At 32.3% G+C, this 16555-nt stretch overlaps 2 protein-coding genes across 7 annotated transcripts in view; both read left to right on the top strand.

Moving 5' to 3' along the window:
- The window catches only part of Arl13b (ADP ribosylation factor like GTPase 13B), a 66456-nt gene extending 58605 nt beyond the window's left edge, over positions 1–7851 (top strand). For 2 of the 3 annotated variants that reach the window (XM_046455357.2, XM_046455354.2), the window contains exons 9-10: positions 563–631; positions 4912–7851. In XM_046455357.2, the coding sequence (XP_046311313.1) occupies positions 563–631; positions 4912–4988 (146 nt within the window). In that variant the 3' untranslated portion in view covers positions 4989–7851. The remainder of the gene's footprint in view (positions 1–562; positions 632–4911) is intronic. The other variant, XM_046455356.2, reaches the window with a different exon arrangement.
- A 2941-nt stretch (positions 7852–10792) lies between these two features.
- Nsun3 (NOP2/Sun RNA methyltransferase 3) overlaps positions 10793–16555 on the top strand; it is a 70988-nt gene continuing 65225 nt past the window's right edge. Inside the window, exons 1-3 of one of the 4 annotated variants that reach the window (XM_058582917.1) lie at positions 10793–11278; positions 11480–11554; positions 12109–12218. Coding sequence is in view for 1 of the 4 variants with exons in the window: in XM_046455372.2 (XP_046311328.1) it covers positions 11267–11278; positions 12109–12218 (122 nt within the window). In the remaining 3 variants the exon portion in view is untranslated. Of the gene's footprint in view, positions 11279–11313; positions 11555–12108; positions 12219–16555 lie in introns of those variants that run through there. The other 3 variants (XM_046455372.2, XM_058582916.1, XM_046455375.2) reach the window with 3 other exon arrangements.

Here is a 16555-nt window from a genome sequence, read left to right as displayed (position 1 = left end):
AGTTTGAATCCAACATATACACAGGATTAATTTATATTATATTCACATAAAGAAGCACTGGAACATAACTGCACAATAATTGTTAGCAACTTTTTAGCACTAAATACATAGTACCTCATCTACTATATGTGCTCAATAAATACCTGATGACTAACTAAATGTTTGCAGTGTCCTTGCAGCCATGCCACAAGGCTTGTTATGGTAACATTTTTCTTTAAGAATTTGTTTAAAATTCATTTTTAGTATTCAATTTAACAAGAAAACATTTATTTTAGCCTCTGCTAGGTATTCAAATGGTAGTCTAAAGCTTATCGAAGTTGGTTAAGAGGTTTGTTTTTAATGAAAGGTGAATAAAAACTTAAAGCAGATGTTAGCAGACTTTAATTACATTTTGAAATAGAAGCCATTTAAAATGGGTTTATAGATATTCAGTATTGTGTCATTTAGTACATTTGAATTGATATTGAATGGTATTTATACTTCCTGTGGAAGGAGAGATCCTCTTATCAGACCCCCCAAAATTTGTTTAACAGTGTTTTTAAATGTGTTTCTTTTTCTTTAGTTGGCTGGGGAACCCCCAAAGTCACTAGACTTCCAAAACTTGAGCCTCTTGGTGAAACACGTCATAATGGTAATGCAAAAGGATCAGTTTTCAGATATCATCTGTTCATATTGCATTCACTTTTCTTTACCTCATAACTTCAACAAGCTTAATATTTTATTTTTGGAAACCTTTCAAACAAACTGCCATACTTTTTTATTATACTTTTCCCCTTTTTTTTTTTAATTCACTCTGCATCTATGTAATTTGATTTTTGTTTACCTTGGAATACAAAGGTAAAAGGAATCATACTTCTGTTTATTCATGATATACCAATAGTTATGGAAAGGAAAATTTTTTAAAACAACTTTAATGTGACACAGTACAATTAAACTCATGGTGTTTAAAAAAAAAAAAAAGCCGTACTGTTCTATAAATATACAGTAGGCTCTTTGATAATGCCATATAATTTTTTTTCTTTGTTTTCTGAATAAGACACCTCGCTGCTGAATATTAAAATTTTGAAGAGAGATCAACACAGTCTATAAAATCAGAAATCAAGTCAGTAAACCAAATAAAGTTCAGCTAAATGAAGAGAAAGTCACCAAAGGCTTTATTGGAAAAAATAATTTTCTTCAATGAGATTAACATTAACTAATAGTCTTTATAGCATTAGAATTCCTGGAAGCAAAAACTAGAGAAAGGACCAGTAGAGAACCTAGGGAGAGGAAGTTGCAGATCATCAGCTAGATTTTTTTCAATAAGATATTTTTAGAATGCAAAAGAATATTTATACATAATTGTAGCTCACTAAATTTGTTCAATCAGAATATCCAGTTCCCTTTCTGATAACTCTGTTTGATGATTCTTGATGACTCTCTGACCCACTATAAAACTGTATTTCATAAGGAGAGTACATACCAGAAGAAATTGTAAGTTCAGTTGTCAGAAAAGCATTACCATAAAATTTGATATTATATCAAAATATATTAAATATTTTATTCAAAATATATGAATATAATGTGCTATTTGCTTTCTCTTTCAGAATACTATATAGGTCAATAATTAAATATTTCCTAATAATAAAAATTGGAAGGTTCAGTTTTACATTTTTAAAAACAGAAATTGTTTTAGATTATTTGAAAAGTATTGTTGTTTCAGTGGAATCACATATGTCTGTTTGGTTTACTAATTTTAATATCATGATGTTTTCAGTGATTAAATCAGGTTAATTACTGCTATTATACAATTCTTTATGTACATTAGAATATGTGATCAGTTTAAATATTAATATTAGAAAAACTGTAATATCAATGTTTATATATACACACACACACACACATACACACACACACACATACACACACACACACACAATTCTCGTAAGATAGATATTTGTTCCCATACTGAATTCATCATTCAACAAAAACCTGTTTTGTATTTGACACCAGCCAACATGTTTGTAATACCAATGAATAAGAAACATATACTGCCTTTATGGAGATCTCTGTGTAAGAGAGAAGATACTTCAGCATTCTTAGTATATGACAATATGTTCTGTGGTTCAGCATTATTATGCACAGACTGCATCAGAAGTTAGGGAAAGTGGCATTAGAACTGGGTCTTCAGAGCGATAAGATTAAGAAGCAGAAGAAAGAGACTGTCAAGAGATGGAGAGCCAGGATTGTGGCTCAGTAGTAGAACACTTGCCTAGCATGAGTGAGGCTCTGGGTTCGATCCCCAGTACCACATAAAAATAAACAAATAAAATAAAGGTGTTGTGTCCATCTACAACTAAAAAAAAAAAATAGAGATGGAGGAAAGAACATGGTTTATTTGGAAAATAGTTTGTGACTGGAGCTTAAGTTTATGCATAGAATAGGTAAAAAAGAGAAAATGTTAAAATTACAGAGAACATTCAAAATGGAATTCTGGCTTAAGACTAGATGATGAAGATCTTATATGTTAAGATACCTGGACTTGCTTTAATTTTTAAGAGATAATATTCATTTTTAGCATGGGAATAGTAATTTTAGATTTGATACTTGTTTTTCTAACAATTTTTGTCACAGTGTATGGAATACAGAAACAATTTCTATTAATATGTATCAAGTATAAACTTGATTATCACTACTTGAATCTCAGGAGGTTGTTACAGTGATCAAAGTAATAAATAAGGAATGGAAATTGAAATGAAGAATAAAAGGTGTATTTGTAAAGAATACTTTAATAATTATAAGAAGTAATATTTGATGAATGGAGGTATGGGTTGAGGGCAAGAGAATAGAGTATAATTTGACTCAAGGGGATATAAGGTTGGTGATATGGCTGACATTAAAAATATATCAAGAGAAAGGAAATCTTTTTTTAGAGAGACATATAGAGATAGACAAATACAGACATAGGCTTATCTGTCCGGACATGTCTAAAGGCCAGTATAAAGTAAGATTATGGAGTTTAGGAGAAAAGTGATTCATATGGGGGAGTTGGGGAGAATATGTAGGTAGGTTTTTTCCCCCCAGCTGTCTTTATACAATAGGAGTACTTTGTACTTAACAGATACTCTGTAATTGTTTCTGAATGAATGTGATTGAGGGAATGATGGTTTGCTATTTGTGAGAAAAAGAATGTCTAATGAGAGACTAAAAATTGATAGTGGTATTCAGAGTAAGCAATACAATTAAGAAAAACTGGAGAAAGAGATTGAAAACGGGCTAAGAAGGGTCTCCCTCCTGCCCCTCACTTAAATCAGAACTACTTGGAAAGAATTATAGTGAGTTAGTTAAGTTTAAGGCCACTATATTCTAATAGTTTTAGTTAGTTTTCAGTTTGTCAAATGTTTGCTTCCCAGTGGAGAAGATATTTTATATCTTCACGTGTTAAGTTTAGATACATTTCTGTGCCTTTATATCTAGAAGTATTTTGACAAAAGGTTTATGACAAGTAGACAAAAAGTGCATAATCAACTAGAGTAGATAGTAAAATAATTAATAATTGATCCCAGCAGCTTAGGAGGGTGAGGCATGAATTCAAAGCAAGCCTCAGCAAAAGCAAAGGCACTAAGCAACTCAATGAGACCCTGCCTCTAAATAAAATACAAAATAGGGCTAATGATGTGGCTCAGTGATTGAGTGCCCCTAAGTTCAATCCCTTGTACCAAAAAAAAAAAAATAATAATTGAGCATCTATGATACTGTTTTAATTATAGAAAAAATGACAAAACTATGTATACCATGTACGTACCATTGTACTTAAGAAAATTTAATTCCCCCCAAGTAAACTTTTAAGATGGGCAACAGTATCCCAGTTTTTAGCATGAGGAATATTACGTAGCTAATAACTGGCAGAACCAGGATTTGAACTTAGGAGTGACCAGCCTTGAAACTCATACGTTTAACTCATAACCTAAGTTATACTGTTATATAATATTTGCTAAAGCATGCTTTCAGTTTAATATTTTGCTTTGAAATCATGTTTTTTTAAAAATTTTTTTGGTAATGGAGATTGAACCCAGGAGCACTTAAACACTGAGCCACATCCCTACCCGCCAACTCCTGCCTTTTTTTTTTTTTTTTTGAGACATGGTCTCACTAAGTTTTTTAGGGCCTCACTAAGTTGCTGAGACTGACCTCGAACTTGCAATCCTCCTGTCTCAGTCTCCTGAGATGCTGAGATTGTAAGTGTATGCTAACACACCCAGCTGAATTTATACTTGATTTAAAAAATTCTGTGTATGTGTATGTGTAATGATCTTAATCACGTATGCTTCTAGAAAAAAAAAAAAGTTAATAGGCCAGAAAGAACTTAACTGAGAGTTATATATGCCATTAAATTTATAAGCCAATTATTATAATTAAGGAATTGAAATTTATGAAGGGCACATTTTTTTGTGTAAAATATGCACCAAATCACTGAATTGTATTGAAGTATTATTATAAAAGAGTTCAATTTGATTCTCCTAAATTACATAGAAATAACAGTCTCTGGATAAGAACATGTGTACAGATGCTAATTTACCAGGCTCTTACTAGCAGGTTCTATAGATTTTGAATTTTTTATGTTTGTTCTGTTCTTATGTGGATGTGTAATTGGAAAGAAAAATAATAATAAATGTAACCATTTAGTGCAGGTTTTTACTAAGTCTATTAGAAGTTACCCTGGTTGTTATGTTTTGAATTTATTCTGTTTTTTTATACATTCTGGGTTTTGTTTTGTTTTGCTTTTTTTTTTCTCTGCCTTCCCATCTATCACCTCACTTGACAAGTCAGTGTGTCTTGTTTTTTAAAATGAATTCATTGAAAAATGATGAACTGTGTCAAAAACTGATGATTATAACTGTTTTGTGTCCGTGGTTACCCTTCTTTATGTAGATTTCTATGGGAAGCCGCTGCCTCCGTTAACTGTGCGACAGAGACCTAACGGTGATGCTCATGATGTGATCTCATAACCATGTCATATGGATTGGTACTCTTACTCTCAGCAAAGTGAAATGGACCTCTTCTCAGAAGAAAAAAAAAATCCTTTGAGCATTGATGACTGGGGCAATAAAATCATAATGATTTTAGTGAGGAGATTAATAGCCCAAGGACCTGATCTGATAATTAACTTCTCCATATTCTTCATGCAAAATGACCAGTGGATGGGATGAACAACATTTGGAGCATGTTAACAAGATTTAGTGTTGACTCCTTGGGTTTTATATCCTCACTCATGGGCAAATTCCTGAAGGAAAACTTCTTCAGAAATAGAGCCAATGGACTCTACATACTTTATTATTTGTTTAATAGTCCGTATTTCTATATATTAAACATTTTTGTAAGATACATGGGCATGGAAGGGAAACTCCTGGGAATTTATAAACTAAATTTTTAACTTTTTGTATTTTTCTAAAATTTTTGTTTAATTACTATTATCTTGATTGTGCACTTTTCTACAGATTTTTAAAATTTGTTTGTGGAAGATAAAAGTTAAATTACTTGACAGACATGAACTATACAAACAATATATTTATATGACTTAAATTTTTGTAATAGCATTTTTCTAGCCTATAAATCCTAATTTGACTTTATTTTAAAATAATACCTACCTTTTTAAAAAGCAGATATCAAATCTTTATTCTACCAAATTATGTGATTTGAAAGCATTATTCAACGAAAGTGTTCTATTTTATTGTTTTTGTGTTCTTTGATGATAATCTCAATAAATGAGACATAAAATATCTTTATTAACCTATTTTTTTAAGTAATAAAAATGTTCTATGAGATATTATTAAAAGTCCCAAGAAAACCCTGTTTTAAAGGTCAGGACACTTTCAGAGATCAAGGTGTGATCCCTGTTAGGACTGTTCTGTCAGAAGCCACATGAATCTTTTAGGGTATTACAATTCTTTCATCCCTTGAAATTAGAGGCAAAAAACTGAAAGAAGCTACTGTAGTTACAGAGACTTATATTTAACAACAAATAACTTGGGTGTTAAAGCAATACAAATTAAAATGTTGGCTCAAATACTATTGTAAAGAAATGATTCCAAAATATTTCTCAATTTAAAATTTACTTCTCTTGCACTCATAGGATTCTGTCTGTCATTTAGACAAACTGTTAGATATGTATTTTCAGTAAAGGAGTCCTAATTTTCACTTAACTGAAAGCATGCCTTTATATTAAGGTGAAAATAACATAAATAATAATTTCAATACAACCTAGTTAAGACTATTGGGTTTGGTACCTGTACTGACAACAGACATATACTGGTATCTAATAACAACATAAATAAGTATGCCTAAGTCAGTTTAATATAACTATTTACTTTAAGAATTTTGCTTTGAAGCATCACATTTTATTCACATTTTTAACTTCACTGAACTTTTATTATGGTCACTTATTAATCAGAATGCATCAGCATGGCACAGATTCTTGGAGTTGGTACATGGATCTACCTAGCACCTGAATAAGAAAAAAGCATTCTACTTCAGATATAAAATTCATAACAATCTGAATTTGATAGGTGACTAAAATATGAGGAAAAGCATCACAGTAAGACAGCATGTAAATTTTGAAATTAATTTTATAGGAAAAAATTGCTTACATTTTTGTTCCTTTTGTAACATTTACTTTTATTCATTTTTAAAGCTAAACTCAAACTTTTGCTATATTTTTAATATTCATTTATTTGAGAGTAAAGATAGATTTTTAAAATTTTTATCCTACCAATGTTTACTGGTAGAATACAGTAATTGCTGACTCCATTTTGTAAAACTAAAAATGATTTTAAGATTAAAGTAGCATAAAATGGAATTAATATTTCATATAGCTCCTTCAAAAGTTAGTTTTCTTAAAGCATTCTAAAATACTTTAAAAGATGTTTTGTAAATCCAGGTGGATTTTAATAATTAAATGCTATTTTGTTATATGCTGCATTTTTATTCTTAAATCACCATTAATTATGACATTTTCACCCAATAAAATTAATTTATATTCTGTTTTCTCTTGATTTTGGTGAATATAAGTGATTTTTTTGGATAATAAAATAAGTAAATGTTTTTCAAATATGATTATTGAAAAAGTTTAAATCAGTAGATTAAAATAATGGACTTTGTTATTTTACACGAAAACATTTTTCTCTACAAGTTTTTATATATTTGAGATCTAATGTTATTTTTAAAAGCAGCTAAATAAAGAATCAAAGCACCGTATGATTCTAGATTATTCAGTGTCTTTGGTTCCAGCTACTAGCCCACAGATATAATTTTACTTATTTAAAATAATTCCATGTGCTTTTCTTGGAAATTCCATATGTATATGGAATATTTTATATTACATATAATTGATGCCAAGTGTCAAGCTATGGATAGAAACTGCATTAGAGAAACAATGTTGCTAAAACAAAGTAGTGAAGTAATTTTTTAGAGTTATTGGTAGAATGTTTTCCTTAAACTTTTTAATGATTTTGGTAATTTTATTTTTATAATGGAAGCAAATTTATAATTTTGTATAAATTATTTAACTGCCATGTTTTCTTCTAGTTGAAAATCAAATGCTCTTTTAAACAACAAATGAAATTCCAGAATTTACTTAATATGTTAAATTCCTTGCACATAGCCTAGAAAAGATCACCTGTTTAAAACACCTTTATATTTGCAGCTGCTTTTACTAAATGTTCCCTTACTATGACAACATTTTGATTTGGTACTATTTGATATGCCACGCTACTCATGGTATACTCATTCCAATTAAATCCATGATTCCAGGTGGCAAAATCTTTTCAAAAGTAAAACTGCTTTTATAAATAAATATGTACATTATAAATTTTATCACTCTTGTCTTAATATTGATTATTTAAGTTTTTGGGAAATACAGTCCAGCTGATCCAAAGAACAAATTCTGATATCTCAAAACCTAGATTAGAATATGGCATAGGTTATTAAAACAGCAATTATTCTTTAATTTTTTAGAAACCAAATAATAAAATCTCATTTAAAACATAGGAAGTAAAAAAATGAATTTCCTTTAAATAAACAGATCTGATTTTATTTAAAGAAAAAATTGGAAAAATAATCATTTGCTTCCTTATGGCTTAGATTGTAAATTCCTTTTGTTCACTGATGAGGAAACAGAATTTAAGAAGTGAATCAGTGGTCTTAAAACTTATATAATAGCATCCTATACATTTTTAATGTGCCTTTATGTTTCAGTCATATTAGTTTGCTAGGGCTGCCAGAAGTACCACACACAGTGTGACCTCTTAAACAAAATAAATTTATTTTCTTACTGTTCTGGAGTAGGGAGATCAAGGTCCATGTTGTGGACAAGTTTCCTTTTTCCTAAGGCCTCTTGCCTGCCTTTAAGGTAACAGCCAACTTGCTGTGTCCTCACATGGCCTTTTCTCAGTACTCTTGCCCCTAGTGTCTCTCAGTTTGTCCAATTTTTCTCTTTTTGTAACACCAGTAAGATGGAATTAGGATTCAGCCTTCCAACCTCATTTTCACTTAATCATCTTTTAAAAGGCCTCATCTCCAAATACAGTTACATTCCAAAATATCAGGGATTAGAGCTTCAACATAAATTTTGAGGATACATATTCCAACCTTTATCAGTTACATACATTTCTGATGCACTATTTAAAAATGCATTTTATTTATATACTATATACCCCTCAAAAAGGAAATTAGAAATATTAGATAAAACTTAATAAAAAGAGAAGTCATTATATTTACACTCCAGTTGCAGTGGATTGCCTGCTAGAGTTTATACACACCACTTTGGAGTCCTAAACTAATAAGAATCTTCAGTAGACATGGAAGATTCCTATAATTATGCTCTTTAGCATTGGTCACAGGCATCTCTGTGTTTTTCTGCCTTACATTTTAAGTAGCTAAGGGTTTTCTTAATGTCAGATTGTTTTACTATAGTGCCTGTCCTCACCTCTATATTAATAGGAAGGATTGAGACATGTTTTATGTAAACATGAAAATTCATAAAGCAGCCAGTAGGAGATAGTCCAAAAAGTGTACTTATTCAGAAATTGACTTAATGATAAAAAATGCTTAGTTAGATAAAAGTTATTTTCCTGCCTAGAGTTAAGTCCTTACAAATAATATGGATTAGTTATCTAACAGTATCATTAATTTAAAAAAAATGTAATTTCTGGTATTTTTTCAGCTCAATTTCCTCGTGTGTTTTTAGTGACTTAAAACAAGTCTTTTTCTAGTAGTTTCTATTAGTCAATGTGGAATTTTGTTTATTATTCAATAGCTATTTGAAGTGGAAGGTAAATGAATTAACATTTCATTTACCATACATAATATTGGGTCTTGGAAAGGGACTTTAATATTAAAGATCAAACTATAAATAGAGGGTGGATGAAACAGAATTGGCTTCCTTCTCTGGGAAGAAATTTATATCTTTGTAATTGAATCAATAACAAACAATGGCTACTGCATAAAAATTTAAAGTTATTTCATATTTAAATTATTGTAGGGTGTACTGGGGGTTGAACTCAGGGGCATTCAACCACTGAGCCACATCCCCAGTCATATTTTTTGTAGAGACAGAGTCTCACTTAGTTGTTTAGCACCTTGCTTTCTGCTGAGGCTCTCTTTGAACTCTTGATTCTCCTGTCTTAATCTTCTGAGCCACAGGGATTACAGGCATGGACCACTGCGCCCGGCTAAAGTTAAATACTTTTAAGAAAAATTAGAAAAGTACTTACTTAGAAGTTGAAGATTCCTACAACTTGCTCATTTCTCTAGCACTGGTCACAGGTGACATGGTTAACATCACTAATATAAATGTAATATTAAAACAGATAAATGAGCATGAGCAGGTAATTTTAAAAAATAGCTAATAAGATTTGAAAACATATCCAAACTAAATACACACTTATAAATTGGATTATCAGAAGTGCAGAAAAAAAATTAAGAGAAAAAAAATGTTCATTTTAAACTCAGAAAATAGAACCATGCTGTCACAAAATGATAGAATGTCCTCTTTCCAGGTATATCAATGTTTCCCTAATAGATATACAGCATATTCAATTCTTATTATCTTAAATCTTTTATATTTCTACATTTCAAATATAATACTCATGTATTAATTCATTAGTTGTAACATTCTGAAAGAATATAGAAAAATAATGTGAAATCTCTGCAAGTAGACTGAAAGGTAGATGTGACTCCCCCAAACATCCAATAAAGGGTATTAACTTCTGAAAACCATGTTTTACCAAACCTAAATTCTAATAGATGTATTTTTAGATTGCTGGGAAACTTGTTTAAATATATTATTTAATATATGTAATATAAATTTAAATATATTAAGCTTCAAATTGCATTAGTTGTACTAACGGACTTACTGCTTATACTCAAAATAATAATTCTTATTAAATATCAGAGACCACACTATTTTCTCCCTGATAAATTGCTGATTGTTGCTACAAGAGAATAATGAAAGTGTACACCAATGGAGTAAATAAACTGCTATTTCTATCAGAATGGGTGTAATAACACCTTACTTGTAAACTCCATTCTTGTAAAAATGAGTGGGGAGTCTTGCATGGAGGATCACTTTGCCCTCAGGCATTTGATATCAGAACAAGATAACCACAATGATCATGATAGTGGTACTAATACAGAACAGCACCGAACACGTGGGCATTTATGTCGACCAGTCTCTGTGCTAAGCGCCTTATACGCGTATTTCAATTTAATCTTTTTACATGTTCTTTTCTAAAATGGAGAGATTATTCGCATAGGTCATCCTGGGAAAAAACTATTTCACGACTTAAAGGAGTCATCAAATTTAATTCAGTAGCTAGCTTCGCCCCTAAGGATAAAAGTGTTTACAAAACATAACCCAATAGTGACAGAGATTCAGCCTTTATGGAGCCCACCCACAAAGACAGTTTAGCAGGATGAACTACTTCCTAAACACCAGTCGCCCAACGTCTCTCCCACGACCGGGTCACGCCCCTGGGCGTCAGTGCAGAACTCTTCCCCGCCCCAGCCAACCAAGCGCAGAGCGATTTCAGGTATGCCTCTCGCGGGAGCTAACATTGTTGCGAGATTTTGAAAGTGCAGGCGATCTGTGTAATATCGCGAGAATTTAAACGGGAAACGTGAGGACATTAAGGGTTTTGGCTAACCGGAAATCCGGCTGTTTTTTCAGTTGGCTGGAAGCTTTTTCATGTGGAGTGTTGCTGACTCTTTTCTGTAAACTCCCTGCAGGATAATGCTGACTCGGGTGAGGCCCTTGAGCCCTGCTGGGCGCCTCTGGCTGAACCAGACTGTACACTACCAAGGAGGCGAGGGAGGGGGCCGGGATGTGGGAACTTCACCTTTGGCTGTCCCTTGGCGATATTCGGGTTTTTTGGTTCCTTGTCTAGAATCCTGGTAATGTTCAGTGCGTGACTTTTGCACTTACACATTCCTGTTCGCTCCCAAGGTCCTCGGAGAGGACGTCCCTTCCGAGTAATCTGCAGACTTTTAATACTTGCTCACGTCAAGTTCCCAGCATAATGTAAGCTCCTATAGTGCTGAAACTGTCTTCTATGTTACTGCTGTATCCGGACGCCTAGACAGTGTTACATTTTACTTGGCCCTCTACGAATAAACGAAACAACTGCTGAGTTTCCAGAAAAAAACAAAAGGGACATTTTCTTATTTTGGATTAATTCTAAGTGTACGGGAAAATTGCAATGAGTACAGAGTTTTTATGTACCTTTCACGAAGTTCCCCTTGATGCTAACATCTGTGATGGCTTTTAAAAACTAATTTTGTCCTTTAGACATAATTTGTTTAGCACAATTAGATTCTGCTTTAACATTTGCTTCATGATTGGATTACAATTACTTGGGGAAACACTCCTTTAGCATAAATAGGTAAATTTATCAGTAACACGGTTTACAACTCATATATTGTTATAACTCATATATTGCTCCCCCTACAAGAACTAATAATTATCTAAAGATAAAGTGTTCTTATTTTTAGACAGTAAAAAAGATTGTGTTAATATCGAGGTTTAATAAATTTGTAGTATCTTTAATATGTGTCAGCACCTTTTTCTTGTCGTAGTTGAAAGGAAAATCAGAGGGGAAGCTTGCAAAACAGATTTGCAAAGTTGTGTTGGATCATTTTGAAAAGCAGTATTCCAAAGAACTTGAAGATTCCTGGAATACAGTGAGGTTAGTATAATTCATCTCTTGATACTTTATGATTGAGCAGTGGAAGTAAAATATGCAGTATACCTTTTTGGGTGAGGGATGCAGTGAGAATAAAAGATAAAGAAATTTAAACCTGGTTGCACTCTCCTACTGGGACATAGAAAGGAAGAACCAAGAGGAAATAGATAATGAAAAGCAGTGAAAAAAAAATTTTGTAGCAATAGTAAAAATTAATATGCCTATATCTTGAACAATTGAATTGATCCAGGAAATAGGACTACCTACAAAATTAGTTATACTGTAACATAAGAACGTTAAAACTTTGAAGTCAACACTGCTTTATCTCAGGAAAAGTCAATTTATTCAGTAGTTTTATTTCTTCCCTGTTACGTCTATGGTTAGCTCTGTTTTGAACATACATACACATGTGCATATATAAATAAAAATTCTTTAAATGTATTATAAAAGCAAACATTTAATGCATAAAAGGAAATGAGAAAAATTGGTTTATATCTTTGGTGAGCTTTGCTGTTGACCAGGATGTTGTTCTATGGGTTGATTCTGAGTGCCTCATACTGTATATTTAATGCCCCAGGAATACGAAGAGTAAGATAGTCATTATGTTCCATTTGCATGTAACCTAGTGTTCTTAGGGGGAATGAGGTGAGAGGCATGGTTATAGCTATGTACACTGCTAATTGGTAAGTATCATAATAAAAATAGACAGGAGTACCCTGTTTTACCTTTCAAAGCCTGAGAGTGCCAGTGAAAGCCTGAGAAAATGCCAAGTCTTGGTATCTTGGACGAATTACTTTGGATTAAGGAACCAGACATTTTCAGCTGAGGGGAAAAAGGCAAAAATATTATTATTCAAGACTGTGGATAGTATCTGGAACTTGATTCAGGCAGTGATTTCTCATGTTGTCTTATTTCACCTTTTCTTGAATTAATAAGTATATCTTCTTTACAAAGGACAGCTTTAATCATTTTTTTTAAACAAAGATTAAGTCATGGCTAATGAGATAATAATCTGGCATTCTAATATAAGTTTTAAACAAATTAAGCTATTTAGGAATCAGTATAATATGAAAATGTATATATTTGTTTTTATTTCAAAACTGGATTTCAAAATGTGTATTTCCGAGATTAAAAAATGACCAGTGACGATTATAATCAATTCATTAGGCTTCTGGTATACAAAGGTAATCACATGGAATATGCAGACATCTTGCATGCTTATTATATGCCAGACAATACTGACGTAAGTGATCCTTAAACCTATGAGATTTGTTTTTCATTCTTCATCTGATGGTACTGCAGAGTTTAAATAACATGTTCCAATTCATTCAGTTTAAGTAGCAGAATTGGGATTTGTGCTGAGGTTCTCGGACTCAAGACTTCCCCCTGCTAACCTTTAGTCTGCATTTCATACCTGGGATGTAATAGGCATACTTAGATGATTAAAAAAAAAAAAAAAGATTTTTAGAAGTCTTCTGTTGGCCGACTTTTAGTAATCTGGCTACTCGTTCCTTATAATGAGTTATTTTTCTCTTTAGTGTGTTCAGACAGACTTATAAATTATTATTTGACCCTAAACAACATGAGCAATGAACCACAAACACATTTAATTAGCTGTGCCTTCTGCTTCATCTACCTTTTTGTTCAGTTTTCATGGTAAGTTAAGTTTTGCATAAACGTGCTAAATTTGCAGTAGACAAAATAAAGGTTTTCTCAGAAAGTAGTTTGAACATGGAAGATAGCACAGGGAATAAGAAGAGAATCACATATTTTTGTTTAATTGTTTATTTGCAAGAAATAATATTGTTCTTGTAGTCTATTTATATCCAGGGGGAAGTGGAATGCTTTTTTTTCCTATCTAGAAAGTAATTTACACAATATCTTTAGTTTCCTATAATAGTGGTAAAGATTTAGTATTTAATTTTACTGGTTTGTAATGACCTTTCCTGCCAAGTCCCTCTGAGAAGTTCTTTAAATCTGAAGTTTACCCTGGTTCAGTTTTTGCTCTCTATGTTGCCTGCATATTCTCTTTCAAGGAAGTCTATTCGGGACATGAGTGTAGATTTTAATCAATGTGGTATCATCTCAAACTATGCAATTCTTTCCAAGATTTAGCCTCATTCTTCTAAGTGTTTTCTAGCAACTAAGTTGTCATATTCAGCAAACTCAAAAGCATGTTATTTTTCTCTTCTAAACCTGTGTTATCTTTGTTACTTGCATATTCTATCTCAGTTGAAGACATTACTTTCAGTCCAGGTACCTCCTTTTTCCTCTACACCTTCAGTACCTTTGTAGTAAATAGTGAACCTTACTCAAAAGCAAGTCTGGCATTTCCACAGCTCTGGGGAGATAATCTCTAAGTTCTCGAAATGTATCTGTGAAGAATATCTTTGTTTAGCTAGAATCTTTGGCCATACTTAATAGTCTTAACAATGTAATTTATAGGAGTACAGACCACAGTGTAAGCTCAGCCTCCAGAGGAGCTGGAGACTGAAAGCAGTATGAGCAGTCAGCTATGCTTTAATTAAAACTGAACACCAGGGCTGGGGATGTGGCTTAGTGGTAGAGTGCTTACCTGGCATGCGTAAGACCCTGAGTTCTATCCCCAGCACCATTCACTCACTCACTCACACACACACACACACACACACACAAATTTAATAGGCAGTAGAAAACAAAACAACATCAGAAATTGATATAAGGGCTTAGATGAGCATCTCTGTTTGGAAGTATTTCTGTGCATATTGTTACACATTGTTGCCAGGAAAAAAGTTAGCCTTTTCATTGTTTCCAGTGCAGAGGATAACTAGAAGTTTCATGCTTTGAACTTTTGTGGACTCTGTACCATCAATCTTTTCCTATAACTGATTTTAATCTATATACTTTTTCAGTAAAAGATGGTAACTATGAGTTTAAAAGCTTCCATTGAGTTCTATATGCTCTTCTAATGAATAAACAAACTTGAGAATGGTCTTGGGGATCCCTGAAATTACAGTTTGTGTCAGAAATGAGAGTGGTCTTGGTGACTCCGTAACTATGTACTGCCAAACACCATTACCCTTCTCTGTCAAAATCTAAAATAGTTACCAAAGGTTGCTGCTTCCTCCTGAGAAATTTCTTAATTTGGACATCCTTTTCAACTCTACAGCTTCTATTTAATCAGGCCTTCATCAGATTTTTTACCTGGCATATTATAGCTGAGTCTCCCACCTTCTTATTTTAGCAACCACTTTTATGGCACTTTAGAAATAATTTCACTCTTAAGGTAGTTCTTTCCATTTTACAATCTTAAGGTAGTTCTTTCCATTTATAGATAGGAAAGATGAGGCATACAGAAGTTAAATAACTTGCTGAAGAATACACGATTCAGAGTTTTTCACTCTGCCATGCTGCTTCTCAGTATTGCCATATTATATTTTATCACTCCCAAGGTACACACCTTTGCTTCCTCTCTCGCTGTAATGTTACATTTGAACCAAAAATTTTTTCACATCCAAGGAGCATAAGGAGACTCCTTCATGATTTTGGTACTGGTTCCTTCTAGTAGGAATGCCCTTCCTTTTCCCTCTGGTTAAGAATGTGTATTCACATCCCATTTCAGCATCTTGTAGCACTTGACCTCAGGTAAGTTATAAAACATCTCTATATTTCACTGTTTTCTTTTGGAAAACATGAAAAAACAGTATCTATTTCATATAGTCACTTGAGACAGGAAATTTATGCACACACATGAACAAAATTCTCAGAATATTGAATGACATCTAATAAGCTCTCAATATATATTAGCATTATTTTATTTTATTAACAATTTCATCAATCTTTCCCCTTTGTGTTTTCATTGCATTTAACTTGATATTTTTTAACTGACAATACTTTATATTGTTAAAAGTTTTCTAATTTGTATATTTTTTCCATGACAAGGAAAAAACAATATCTTGGACAAGCAGTCACTTATTCACAATTTAGTGAGGATTTATTTATGCCCCAAGCACTGCTGTGCAGTTATGATACATAAATGCACTGTATATATATTCTGCCCCCAAATAGACTTATGAGGGAAGGATTAATTGGAAATCTTTATGAACTTTGAAAGTTTTATGTGCATTTTATTGAAAATTTAAAAAAGCCCAAACATTTCACTCTGGTATCAGTGACTCATAGTTCACATATAAAAGGAAGGGGAAATTATATACCTAGTTAATATCACCAGAATTTGTGAAGAGGTTATAGAGGGTGGATGGTTAAGGAAGAGAGAAAACAACTATTATTCAGATTTCTATTTTGTTCTAGCTTAGTTTTACATCTACTTTCAACCTTAATTTTTTCAAATCCTTACAGTA

This window comes from Marmota monax, unplaced genomic scaffold (assembly GCF_021218885.2).
Source record: "Marmota monax isolate L192 unplaced genomic scaffold, Marmota_monax_Labrador192_F-V1.1 WCK01_AAM20220418_F8-fsc00053, whole genome shotgun sequence".
NCBI lineage: Eukaryota > Metazoa > Chordata > Mammalia > Rodentia > Sciuridae > Marmota > Marmota monax.
The sequence above is the reverse complement of the archived record's forward strand: the minus strand, read 5'-3'. Positions and strand labels throughout refer to the sequence as shown.